The sequence below is a fragment of the Rhineura floridana genome, chromosome 5 (genome assembly GCF_030035675.1).
Source record: "Rhineura floridana isolate rRhiFlo1 chromosome 5, rRhiFlo1.hap2, whole genome shotgun sequence".
Classification (NCBI taxonomy): domain Eukaryota; kingdom Metazoa; phylum Chordata; class Lepidosauria; order Squamata; family Rhineuridae; genus Rhineura; species Rhineura floridana.
Genome location: NC_084484.1, coordinates 183,685,997 through 183,699,524, shown reverse-complemented (window position 1 = coordinate 183,699,524; position 13,528 = coordinate 183,685,997). Strand labels below are relative to the sequence as shown.

The window sequence follows — 13,528 nt, the reverse complement described above, 5'->3', positions numbered from 1 at the left end:
AGTTAGGCTACTCCTCCATATTTGCTAGGGCAAACAAGCTTTGGGGATGCTTTTGCAGAGGGAAAGGGTCTCTAGCAGTGGCGGCTGATAGCGCCATGTCAGTAGGGGAGTGGAATCCACTCCGGACTTTAGACTGAGCTTTCAAGGAGCAGAAGCAGCTTGGACAGCTCCCTGAAAGTTTTGAAAGTTTGGACTAAAACCCGGAGTGGATTTTTCCTGCACCACTGACATGGAACCATCACTGGGGTGCAGGGTGATTTGGAGAAGAAAAAGAAGAAGCTGGAAAGGGTTAAACAGCAATCCCCTGATAATTCTAAACCCCACTATGGCCACCCCAGCCAAAGCAGCATTTCATTTTTTCAAAATAAAAAAATGTCAATGAGGCTCAGTCATGCACATGTTGCAAATAGCATGTCTCCAAAACACTTGGTGTGACAACAATAACTTCAACAAGCCAGGCTCATTATAATCTAATCAGTAACAATGAAAGTGTGTAGATTATTTTTGGCATTAAGGATGCTCCCAGATGACCTCTATATTAAGGATCCATCCTGAGTTGTTTTGCAAGGATATTAGACGACACTGGCTATTTAATGAGCACTCATTCTGATTTGCATGTGGGGAGATTAGATGCAAAACAAGCATTATCTAACACTTCCTACCTTATCGGGAAAAAGTCTGGTATTTGGGGGAAGTGGGTTAGTTGTGCAAGTCCTCCCAATCAGCTTTTATTGCACAACCTGAATTTGCTAGTATGTGATCGAATCTTACCCCAAAATAGCGACAGTCTGGAAGTGCCCCTAGGATTCTATAAGCCATACATTTAAAGAACTTTCATGCCACTTTTAACAGTCATGTTGTTGTTGTTGATGTGCCGTCAAGTCGATTATGACTTACGGCGACCCTATGAATCAGTGATCTCCAAGAGCATCTGTCATAAACCACCCTGTTCAGATCTTGTAAGTTCAGGTCTGTGGCTTCCTTTATGGAATCAACAGTCATGGCTTTCCCCAAAGAATCCTGGGAACTGACATTTGTTAAGGGTGCTGGGAATGCTAGCTCTGTAAGTGGTCTCCTGAAAACTCTCAGCATGCTTACATACTAAAGTTCCCAGGATTCTTTGGGGGAAGCCAGGACTTGTTGGTGTTTGCTCTGGCAGACATACACTGGCGTACCCGACCGTAGTCAAACCCCTTGCTTTGCACCTTGCCAAGAAATATACAGTCTTTTATCAGCAGAGTAACATAAAGCAGTTCCAGCATCGAATACACAAGTTACACAGTCCGTCTTTCTCCTCTTTACTTCCCCACACACACAAACACATCCTTTTCTTTTCCTGTCTTTATAGCCCATCACGGTCATTTAGTCATTAGGTGCTTTAGGGTCTGCACCTGTATCGCCTGAGGGTTTTGATTTACTCTTTACTGTCAGTTAACCCTTTCATGGCTGGTTTTCCTTCTTTGTGAAATGTACCTGCTAACAGGACTGTCAGTGGCATTAAGAGTGTTTTAAATGTATGGTGTGGAATGGATGTGACCCCAAAACAGGAGCTGCTGTCAAGAGGTAGTTTAGTTTGTTTGGCAGAATCAAATGAGTCTAATTTCCTTGCTCTGTGTGTAGGGGGGGAGGGGCCTTCATTGACCTGAGCTACCTCTTTGCCATTCTCCATGACTAGCAGATGCATTAAAAAAAATGAAATATATGCAAGCATTTGCATAATTTATGTAGTTTGCAGGATTTGGCCTTTCTTGGTTGCCTGGGAGTAAAATTTTTAAATTTTACATTTAGGCTGTGTACAAAGTACATGATTTCCCCCAAAGAATCCTGGGAACTGTAGTTTGTTAAGGGTTTTGAGAATTGCAGTTCTGTGGTAGGTAAACTACAGTTCCCAGGGTTCTCTGTGTGGGGAAGCCAGGTGCTTTAAATGCGCATCAAAGCTGTGGCGTGTACCTGAGAGTGCAGGTGAGCTCATCACAATGTCCTGTAATAATAATCACCGCCAGCACATCTTGTCTTTTTCCTTTTCCTGCCCAGCTGAGTTTAGTAGAAGCTGGAGGATCCACTGCCTTCATCTATGCAAATCTCAGCATTCCTGTTGTCAAGGTAAGGTGCATTAACAAGCTGCGTGAAGAAGGATTTCCCAGTGAGCGTGCACAGAGCTCTTGCACATGCTTGAAGCGCCCACCTCCTCCTCCTCCACTCTTTCCGCTTCCTCTGGCCACCCAGAGAAAGCTACACATCCCTGGTGCGAAAATCATGCTGTTACATTTCTGCCAAGGAGGGTCTTACAGATGGATGTGAATCATGTTGTTCTCCCAGTAGGGAAGGTGGTGTGTGCTTGGGGGCTGAGTGAACAGGCCGGGCTCAAAACCTGCTCATGGATGAAGACTTGGATGAGGCCAGGCGGTGCCCATTGAGTCTGGTATGGCGGATGGGAGGGAGCCCAAACAACAGGTGAAGCCCGAGCCGCTGATGTCAGGAAGAGCCAGTTCATTCTTATTTTGTTCCCGCCCTCTCCCCTGCTGAGTTGCACAACAGGCAACACCAAGACTGCGAAGGAGGAAGCTGAAAGGCAGTGCCACCCCCTACACAGCTTGTTAGTAAGAAGGCAGGCAGGTGAGGGCTGGCTGAGGGCAGAGCCCCGTTCGCCCTCATGGACCAGCCTTCACTGATCAGGCCACTTGTCCTAGAATCATAGAATAGTAGAGTTGGAAGGGGCCTATAAGGCCATCAAGTCCAACCCCCTGCTCAATGCAGGAATGCAAATCAAAGCATTCCCGACAGATGGCTGTCCAGCTGCCTCTTGAAGGCCTCCACTGTCGGAGAGCCCGCTACCTCTCTAGGTAAATTGATTCCATTGTCGTATGGCTCATCCCAATCCAACTCAGGAGCAGTGGAACAGAGCATTCACCACAGGCATGGATTCAACAGATACAGTGGCTGGGATACAGCGAGGTGCTGTGTGGGATGCAGGTTGCTCACCTGTGTATGATCCTGCCCCCTCCCCGGTTTCAAGCCTGGAAGCCCTTGTCCCCCTCTGTGCAGTTCTGGTTGCCTCACCTCAAAAAGGGTATTGTAGAGTTGGAAAAGGTTCAGAAAAGGGCAACTAGCTCGGAGGATGGAAACAAGGGAGAAGGCCTTCTCAGTGGTGGCCCCCAAATTATGGAATGATCTTCCTGACGAGGTATGCCTGGCACCAACACTGTTATCTTTCTGGCGCCAGGTCAAGACTTTCCTCTTCTCCCAGGAATTTTAGCATGTGTTTTTAAATTGTTTTTTTTTTAATTTAAATTGTGTTTTAAATTTGTTTTTTGTGTTTTAAAATTTGTATGTTTGTTTTTATTGTTTTTAATTGCTGTAAACTGCCCAGAGAGCTCCAGCTATGGGACAGCATATAAATGTAATAAATAAATAAACTATAATGATCAAGGGGGTGAGGAACTGCTCCTACAGTGGCCAACCAGTTGCCCATCGGAAACCCACAAGCCAGACCTGAGTGCAAAGAGCATTCTCGCCTTCTGCAGTTGCCAGCAACTGGTATTTGGAAGCATCCTTCCTCTTTCTGTGGTGGCAGAGCACAGCCATCATGGCCAGTAGCCACTGACAGCCTTTTCCTCCATGAATGCGTCTAACCCTCTTTGGAAGCCATCCAAGTTGGTGCCCATCACTGCCCCTTGTGGGAGCAAGTTCCATACTTTAACTGTGCGCTTCATCTTCATTTGATGTCCATGAATTCTAGTGTTATGAGAAAGGGAGAAGAACTTTTCTCTATCCACTTTCTCCATGCCATGCATAATTTTATATACTTCTCTCATGTCACCTCTGACTTGTCTTTTCTCTAGGCTAAAAACCCCCAAATGCTGCAACCGTTCCTCATAGGGGAGTCACTCCACCCCCTTGATCAGTTTGGTTGCTCTTTTCTGAACCTTTTCCAGCTCCACAATATCCTTTTTGAGGTGAGGCGACCAGATTTGTATTCCAAATGCAGCCGCACCATAGATATGTACAACGGCATTATGATATCTGCAACTTTATTTTCAGTGCCTTTCCTGATGATCCCTCCAGGAGTTGTAGTTCAGTAACACCTGGTGAGCCAAATGGACAATAGATCCATTCTACAGGGTGCACAATAGATGTTCTCCCATCAGCCTGGAAATCACCCTTTCCCTACCAGATGCCCTCCTGATGTTCTGGATTACAAGTCTCATCATCCCTGACAGTTGGCCATGCTGGTTGGGGCTGATGGGAGTTGCAGTCTAAAACATCTGAAGGGCACCATGTTGGGGAAGCCTGGAGGGGTGGCTTTTCCAAGGAGACCTTGGGCTGCACACCAAAATCTGGAGCATCTGCCATTTCTCTGTAGACCAGGTGCGGGGAACCGGTGGCCCCCCACGGGTTGCTGAACTATAGCTCCCGTCATCCCTGGCCATTGGCCACCCTTGCCAGGATTGGTGGGAGTTCTAGTTCAACAACATCTGGAGAGCCAAAGGCCCCCCACCCCTGCTGTGGCCACACCCTCCATGCTCTTGGTCTCTGGTCTCCTTTCCAGAACGCGGCTCTCTTTTGGTGGAACCTTCACAGGACTGGAGATGGCAATGAGGCCACCCTCCACGCTGGCTGCCCAGTGCTTGCTGGAGACAAATGGGGTAAGAAACACAGTTGTCCTGCTCCGTGGATCGTACGGCACTTCTGAACGTATGAAGGAAACAAATGAGACACTGATTTCAGCACTCGGCTCCTGTTTGGGTAAGGTTCACGCCCACAGGCACACCTCTTGCTGAAGCCAAGTCAGTTTGATTGCACTGTGTGCGAAAGCAAGAAAGTGAACTAGACACGACTTGGGGTTTGTGTGTGTGTGTGTGTGTGTGTAGGGTGGTAGTTTTTGTTTAGTTGTTTTGGGGTTTTTCCCTCCAAATTAACATAGTATTGAATTTTTGGTTTTGTTTTGTTTAAAGGGCTGTATATTTGAGCAATACATCTAGCGAGCACTCTACCTCTTAAACGTTATTTTGCATGTAAAAATGATAAGTTTTCAAAAGAAACACTAAATGAGTGTTTGTAGTGTTTTTGTTTGCCGCCCTGGGCTCCTACTGGGAGGAAGGGCGGGATATAAATTTATTAAATAAATAAATAAGTACAAGGGCATCAGTCAGTCCTCACAGACTTCACGGTCACAATGGAAACAGGAGTTCGGCGGATGTTGAATGCCTTTGATGCCCCCATGGAATAATGTATTGTGTTTTGAGCGTTGGAGTAAATGTGATTTCTCGGCAACTGAAGCACGACCCAGAAGAATGAGGTCTGCATTCCCTGCAACAACTGAGAAGCAGACCACATTTTTGGTACTAACAATCAATAGGTAAGAGAGGACCCCAGAGAGGTTTAAGTATTAGGTGACATCAACAAGATGGTTTAACTGAGGTCTGCAGCCAAGCTAAGGCCAGCCACCCAACAGGACTCCAGTGTTACGATTGCCAACTCCTTTCCTGACAGAGGCTCCAGTACATTTAGCAGAGCAGTGCTACTCATCCACATGCCATGAATGGAGGGGCGGCCCTCAATTTCATGCAAGTGATGCTGTTTAGGCCATTGGTGGGGGGGCATTGAGACTGGTAGGGCGGAAGGCAGGAAGACCAACATTAGGCCCAGCCGGAGCCAGGGACAGGCCGAGCCAACTAATTGTACTTTTGCCCACCTCTTCCTCCTCCCCACTGAGTTCTACAAGGAGGACTGGGACTGCGGAGGAAGCTGACTCCCTGGACTGGTTGCAAGGAAGAAGGCAGGCAGATGGGGGCTGGCTGAGGGCAGACTGAAGTTGGTTGGGCAGTGCTTCAGTTGCCCTAACGGATCAGCCTCCACTGAAGAGTGCAGGACATGGAATAGTGGGCTCAAGTTGCAGGAAGCCAGATTTCGACTGGACATCAGGAAAAACTTCCTAACTGTTACAGCCATATGACAATGGAACCAATGACCTAGAGAGGTAGTGGGCTCTCCAACACTGGAGGCATTCAAGAGGCAGCTGGACAGCCATCTGTCGGGAATGCTTTGATTTGGATTCCTGCATTGAGCAGGAGGTTGGACTTGATGGCCTTGTAGGCCCCTTCCACCTCTACTATTCTATGATTCTATGAAGTAACCTTGCAAATGTGTGCCATGTGCAATACATACATGCAGTGGAGGCAGGTGGCTCCAATGTGAGTGGGGTAGTGAATCCGCTCTGGGTTTTACTCCGAACTTTCAAGGTGCTGTCCGAGGTGCTTGGACAGGAGTGGAGTCACTGCCTCGCCGGTATCGGAGCCGCCAGTCTCCACTGTATACATGACTCTCTCGTTTAGCCCACGTCATCCCCGTCTCTCTTTAACAGTGGCCAACAAGTGGTTCCACGAACACGGGCAGGAGTTCCGAAGGCCGTGTGGCACCAGCCCAGAAGACTAGAGAACCCGAGCGCTTGGTTGGGTTCGGCAGATACAACAGAGCAGCTGCAACTGAAAGGGGAAGAGAATCTGAAGACCTGCTCCCTCCCATCCTGACGCGGCCAGGTCTGGAAAGGCCACCTGGGGTGTGTTGAGCCAAGGCCAAAAGGGGACTTGGCAAGGTTTTCTCAGGCATTTTATGTAGTCTGAGGTGTGGAAAGGGGAATGTAGAGGAGGAAAGACAGGAACAGCTGGGTATTCTGGCAGAGAAGAAGCTTCTTTTCTACTGTATAGGCTTGTGTGTATATGTATAAACAGACGCAGAGAAAAGCATCGCTGAAGGAGTGGGTTCCATGCTGCATATGGCCTGGGGAGACGAGAACCTCCAGAGGCAGGGGGCAGAGCAAGGAGGTGGGGACCAAACTCTGCCCAGGGCTCTGCAGACAGGAAGAAGCGAGGCACACCAGAAAGGAGGTGCTTTCTGCGGTACCCTGTTGATGCAAAAGGGAACAATTTCATTTGTTGTTCTGTGCCTTCAAGTCAACTACGACTTATGGCGACCCTATGAATCAGTGACCTCCAAGAGCATCTGTCATGGACCACCCTGTTCAGATCTTGCAAGTTCAGGTCTGTGGCTTCCTTTATGGAATCAGTCCATCTCTTGTTTGTCCTTCCTCTTTTTCTACTCCCTACTGTTTTCCCCAGCATTATTGTCTTTTCTAGTATCGGTCCAAAATAACTCTGGGTGACATCCAGCCATGTCACGCTCAGAGGAAGTTTATACTAAGTCAGACCGTTGGTCCATCTAGCTCAGTATTGTCTACACTGACTGGCAGCAGCTCTCCAGGTTTTCAGACAGGAGTCTCTCCCAGCCCTACCCGGAGATGCCGGGGACTGAATTTAGGACCACCTGCATGTAAGGCAGATGCTCTACCGCTGAGTCGCGGTCCTTCCCCAAAAGCAGACCCACTGAAATCAATGAACGGATGTCCATTGGTTTTCATGGGTCTACTCAGAGCATGATTTTTTGTTGCAAGCTGCTACTAATGCAATATTCTATAAGCGATGGCCTTGTTCCACCTCTTGACTTCTTGGGAGGGTGTCTAGGAGGAAGTTGCCGGCTTTCCTCTTCATCACCTCCGTCTCTTTAAATTAAAGGGAACCCCGTCCGTTTGGAGGACCACTGCCATCTGGGAGGGGTGGGGTGTAAATTTAAGAAAGAAAGAAAGAAGACACACTCCTACCAAAATTTCCCTTGCTCTTCTAAGGGTGCTGCAAGATGGGAATCTATTGTAGAACTGGTGCCACTAACGGCCCCAAGTTTTATTGCAGTGTCCACACAGCTTGATAAGGGGTTTGCCTTTAATCTGGATTTCCCCTCTCCATGGCAAATCTGGTAAGTAAAAATGACCCATTATACATCTGTAGTCACTGCTTGTGTGGAAGCTTGTTAGCACATTTTGGGGGGGGGTCCCATGTGAGGTGTGACACCCCTGCACTTCACTTTTTATTTGCTTCACACCTGAGCACAACCTCGTCATTTTGTCTCCAGTGGCCCATCAATGCAAAATGAAAGACATGAATTTCCACTTATTGCTGCATGCCTAAGGCCATTTCATTCATTGGCGATCACTCGTGGCCGTGACTGTGGAGGCCAATTCTGGATCCACACAGCATCCCACAGTGAGGACATAGGTTTTCTGATGGCAGATGGTCACGATGAGGATTTGCTTGATGTGCCTTCCGCTTAGCTCATTTGTCCCTTTCGCCCTGTACTTGTGCTTCTTCAAAGTCCATAGCACCTTTGATAATGGCCGACCTCCAATTGGGACGCTCATGGGCCAAGGCTTCCCAGTTCTTGATGCTTATGTTACATTTTTTTAGATTAGCTTTGAGAACATCTTTAAACCTCTTTTGCTGTCCACCGATATTCCGCTTTCCATCCTTAAGTTGGGAGTAGAGTAGCTGCTTTGGAAGACGGTGATCAGGCATTCGAACAACATGGCCGTCCAGCGAAGTTGATGTTGGAGGATCATTGATTCAACACTGGTGGTCTTTGCTTCTTCCAATACACAGCCGGTTTGGAGGAAACACTCTCTCAAGAATCTCTATCCAGTAAATGTGAGGGGATTATCTTGGAGACTGGAATTGTACAACATATACCAGGCTGTTTTTTTAAAAAAAAATTATTATTATTATTATTATTAAAGAGGAAGGTCTTGCAGAAGTCCTTTGTATTAGTCTTGCATAAGGCTTTAGTAATAATTTTTTTAAAAACCCAAATGGAAGTGGATATTACCCACGCACCCACCCACAAGCAAAACCCTCAATTTTCCTCATTGTGAAACATGATAACTGATTGGATAAGGCTGGCAATCTTTGCTTTTCTGCAGAGCAAAGGGTTTTTCGTTACAGGTTTGTGTGAGAGAGAGAAAGAGAAGGGGGGGTACATAAATACTTGTATGACCAAACCAAGAAAGAGTAGTGAAGGGCTTCAGCTAGTGCAGAATGCTGATAGGGGCAGACAGCATGCGACATCTCTGCTAAAACATCTGCACCGGCTGCCACATCATGCAGTACCAGGCCATGTTCAAGACTGCTATGTTGATATACAAAGACCTGAACAATTGGGGTCCAGGATACCTTAAGTGGCAGAAATGTTTTGATTATAGTTGTATAAATGGGACACTTTCAAACAATACTTATTGTTTTTCCATGTTTTGATTTGTTACATTTAGTTTGTTTATGATTGTATAATATGTCTGGCTTGAATTGAAAATAAAGTTCATCTGATGAAAGAAAAAAAAAGATTGCAACAACATACATCAAAGCCTATAGGTAACAATTTCTGGTGAAATCTCAAGAGGGTGTGTCTTTGGTACCTGAAATAGTTCCTTTTTTCTCCCTTTGTTTAACACAAGCATTTTTGAAAAACCTAGTAAGAATTGCTTGCTTTTTTGCATATTTTGCAGAATGTATACAAGCTGCAGAAGTTTGCTTATTTTGTATAATGTGTATAGGTTGCAGAATTCATCCTTTCTTGACACAGCATGAATTACCTTGGCAAAAAAAATGGAATACACTGGGACCTGGTTTTGATGAATATACTCAGCAATTTGGAAGTTGCTGAGAAAGCATTTGGCAGAACATGCTTAGCAACAATACATTCTTCTGCCACATCAGAGAGAGGCTGTAGCGTGTAGAGCAAGGGTAGAGCATTTGCCTTGAATGTAGAAAGTCCCAGGTTCAATCCTCAATGACATCTCTAGGTAGGACTAGGAGATTTATTCTTTCTAAAAATGTTTGTATACCACCAAACTCAAAAAAAATCAAGGGCTAGAAACTTAATTTTTTTGTAAATTAAATCCCCACCTTTGCTTCCGCAGAATTACAACATACATATGACCTTGATCACAATTCGCCCAGTGCTGCCATGCAATTTCAAAGCTTTTCCCATGGAAACAGCTTCACCTGTTGATTTCTGCCTGTTATCATCATCATCATCACTGTTTATTTGTATGCCACCTTTCCATAACAATTTGTGCACAAGATGGCTCACAACATGAACAGAAAAAAAGCTACACAACTCACTGTAAGAAATAAATTCAAATGGTCAATAAGTTAACAAAAACATCATAAAAACATACAATAAATTGATACATCCTTAAAATTCCTAATAAAATCCAACAATAAAATACAGGAGCATAATCCCAATAACAGCAAAACAAAAAACCGACCATCAGAAAGTAAACTTTTACCCAAACAGAAGCCCCTAAACAACACACCCCAGTCGAGGTGGTCTCTGGCATCTTCAGGCAGTGATACCTTTTGTAGCTGCAGTCAGTGAAGGCCCCGCCCTTCCAGGCCAGGTGGGAAGAGGCCAGCAAGCAGGGAGAGGGTCTTGCAGCCAAGATGGTCTGTTATGCAGCAGGCCTCTGCCGATGAAAAGGTGGCAACTCTCATTGGCAACCAAACTGGTGCAGCAAAAGGGGGGAACAAAAGACTGTTTTCTTCCCAAGGAGCTGTGGTCCACATGCCTCCCCCATGGCCTGAGGCCAGCCGAGTCAATATTTGAAAACGTGAAATTGTGGTTAGCTGCAGCAGAAATGGGCTCTGCTTCTCCTTTCAGACAGAACCTCCTGGGAAATACCATCGCTCCATCACAGACAATACAAACCATCGCTCTATCACAGACAAGCCCCTTTCAGTCTGTGAATCTGACATTTCACCATCCCCCCAACCCAAATATCTATGGAATTCTGCCCTCTCCAGCACTAAAAATGAGTGTCTGCCTCTTTAGTGCCAAATCCACAACAGCAAAAAAGTTTAAACTTATTAAAAGTTTGAAAAATAAACACTTGGTTGGATCAGATTAATAAACATCTAGCTCAACATCCTAGTGAGGTACGCCTGTGATTGCTTTCACTTGTGGCTCATTCTCAATATTTAGAGCTGTACGGTTTCCGAGTTACCATCTTTTCTCTAGAAACATCAGAAGCTGTCAGACACCAGGTCAAGCTGTTTCTCCAACTCATCCAGTATTGGCCATGCTGACTGGCAGTGGCTTTGCAGGGTCCTGAGCAGAATGTTATATCATCATTATTTTATTTATTAAATGCATACCGCCTTTTCCTCCAAAGGAGCCCACAATTGCTCCATCACCCACAAGCCTCTCTTTCACTCTCACTCTGTACGTTTCTCCATCACATGCTACCTGATCCTTGTAGCCAGAGATACCAGGAATTGATCCTGGGATCTTCAGTGTGCAAAGCCCAGTTTTGTTTACTCTGACCAGTAGCAGCAGGCCTCAGGCAGACAGTAAACTTTCCCAACTCCTGCTTCCTGATCATTTTAATTGGAGATGCCACAGACTAAACCTAGGGTTGTGCAAATCTGTCAATTCTGCATTCTCATTTTTCTGATCTTAAGGTCAGCTCTCTAAATTTCCACAGCAGTTTTCTTTAAAAGAAGTCCTCATTGAAATTCACCAACATTTTAGTGTGAATTTCTCCTAATATACACATTTGCATGCAGTTTTACCTAATACACATTTTTGCAAATCAATTTCCCCTAAAATAACGTATAGTGCATGCATATATTTCACTAACATATGCATTTCTGTACACATTATTCGGCTGGAAAACTGCATTGCAAAATGTGGAGAAGTCTAAAGTTCAAAGGATGGCTGTGGCACACTTTACTTCTCATATTGTTTCAGAAAGTGCAAATTAGATGCGCCATTAAATGCAAACTGAACTGAGTTTCTCCCCTGTAGAAGCTGAGGCCATTTGCTAGGGATGGGTGGTAAATTCAAGCTGAGTCTATCAAATTTGCACTTTCTGAAATAATATGAGACCCGAAACACAGCCCCCCTTTGTAATTTGCACGTATCAGGATTTTGCAGTGTAGTCCTCCAACCAAAGAACGTTTTCAAAAATGCATATATGAGGGGAAAGTGTACATAAAAACGAGTATATTAGTGAAAATAACATACAAAAATTATATTATATATATATGATGACACGCAGCTCTATTTCATCTTCCAGCGCAGGGGTGGCCTGGGCCTTCAGCTGCCCCCGCATCCTTCTGTTCACCATTTTTGGGATCCCCTGGGACGCTTGTAAGACTTTGGGGGTAATTTGTATGTGTTGGACCCTGGGTGAGAGCCAGAGTGGATGGGTGGAGTCCTGGGTGAGAGCCAGGAGGTTGAGAGATGTTGAGTGGAGAAGTGCAAGGCAATCGTCGTAATATTTGTTAATTTGTATTATGTATGCATTTGTATTGTGGCTTTATTGTATATTTTTATATTTGCTGTGGTTTTATCTTCTGTTCACTGCTTAGAGATTTTTATATATATGTTAACAGGTATAAAATGTAAATGTACCTGCAAGTCGATTCTGACTTATGGCAACCCTATGAATAGGGTTTTCATGAGAGGCAGTGACTGGCCCAAGGTCACCCAGTGAGATTTGTGGCTGTGTGGGGATTCGAACCCTGGTCTCCCAGGTCGCAGTCCAACACCTTAACCACTAGACCACACTGGCTAATTAAATAAATAAATCTCATAACCTCCAATAAAACAGCAGCAAAAGCTTTGGCAAATCAACAAATGACTGGGAAGTGTCAGGATGACCAACCCAACCAGGGCCCCTTGTGCGAGAGGGATGGGATATAAATGTAATAAAATAACAACCCTCATCTAGCCAATATGGTTGAAGAGCCCTTATACAAACATGCCACTGAAGGCATAAACTGGGAAGAGCAGGAACATGTTTTAAAAAATCTGGGATGCTGGGATGCGCTGCCACCGAGTGGCCTCTTGGAAGTAGTTGAGAAAGCATATGGTAAGTGAGGAATACTAGAGTACTGCTTTCTTCACAGTACAGTACATGTTTAGACTATGGAATAACCCTGCTGTGTATCCTCAGGTGCTTATGCCTGACAACAATGTGCCCTTTAACTGTGATAATGCCTCTTGCTTGGATGGGTGGAGGGGTGCATGAGCAACAAAGAGAACTTCACCCAAGCTTGCTCTAGCTCCCTATAAGGATTCCATTAATCACCTAAAAATATATACTTTTGGGGTGGGTTAGGTTTATTACTACTGTTGAGATTTTAATGTTTTAATTTATTTGTATGTTTTTATTCTGTACGTCGCCCAGAGTGGCTGGACAACTGGCCAGATGGGCAACTAATAAATCTAATAATAATAATATACACACTTCAGAAACTACAAATCAGCAACCTTGACTAATAAAGTGTATTGTATTGTATTGTATTGTATTAGTTTATTGCATTACAGCCATAGGCCATTGCAATGGCATGCAGATAAAAGGTAAGACTTAAAACTAAACATAAAAGAGTACATAGTACACAAGATTTAGGGAGATACATGATGCACAAAATTTGGTAAATTACACAAGAGGCCGCAAGGCAAGCAGAAAGACTCTTTCCTGCTTTATCTCGGAACGGTTTTTGCGTATGCGGCTCTCAGTTTCTTAGCCGCAAAGGCAAAGTTAGCTATAGCCAGTGTAATGTAGTTAGTTGTGTCACCTAGAAGGATGTTAACTAATTCCCCGGGGTGCCCGCCCCCGTGAGAGTTTATAATTGAAGCT

At 45.0% G+C, this 13,528-nt stretch overlaps 1 protein-coding gene across 2 annotated transcripts in view; it reads left to right on the top strand.

Moving 5' to 3' along the window:
• P4HA3 (prolyl 4-hydroxylase subunit alpha 3) overlaps nt 1–9,172 on the top strand; it is a 33,395-nt gene extending 24,223 nt beyond the window's left edge. Inside the window, exons 11-13 of one of the 2 annotated variants that reach the window (XM_061629646.1) lie at nt 2,035–2,103; nt 4,550–4,646; nt 6,365–6,530. In XM_061629646.1, coding sequence (XP_061485630.1) covers nt 2,035–2,103; nt 4,550–4,646; nt 6,365–6,435 — 237 coding nt within the window. In that variant the 3' untranslated portion in view covers nt 6,436–6,530. Of the gene's footprint in view, nt 1–2,034; nt 2,104–4,549; nt 4,647–6,364 lie in introns of both variants that reach the window. The other variant, XM_061629645.1, reaches the window with a different exon arrangement.
• The last annotated feature ends 4,356 nt before the right edge of the window (nt 9,173–13,528 follow it).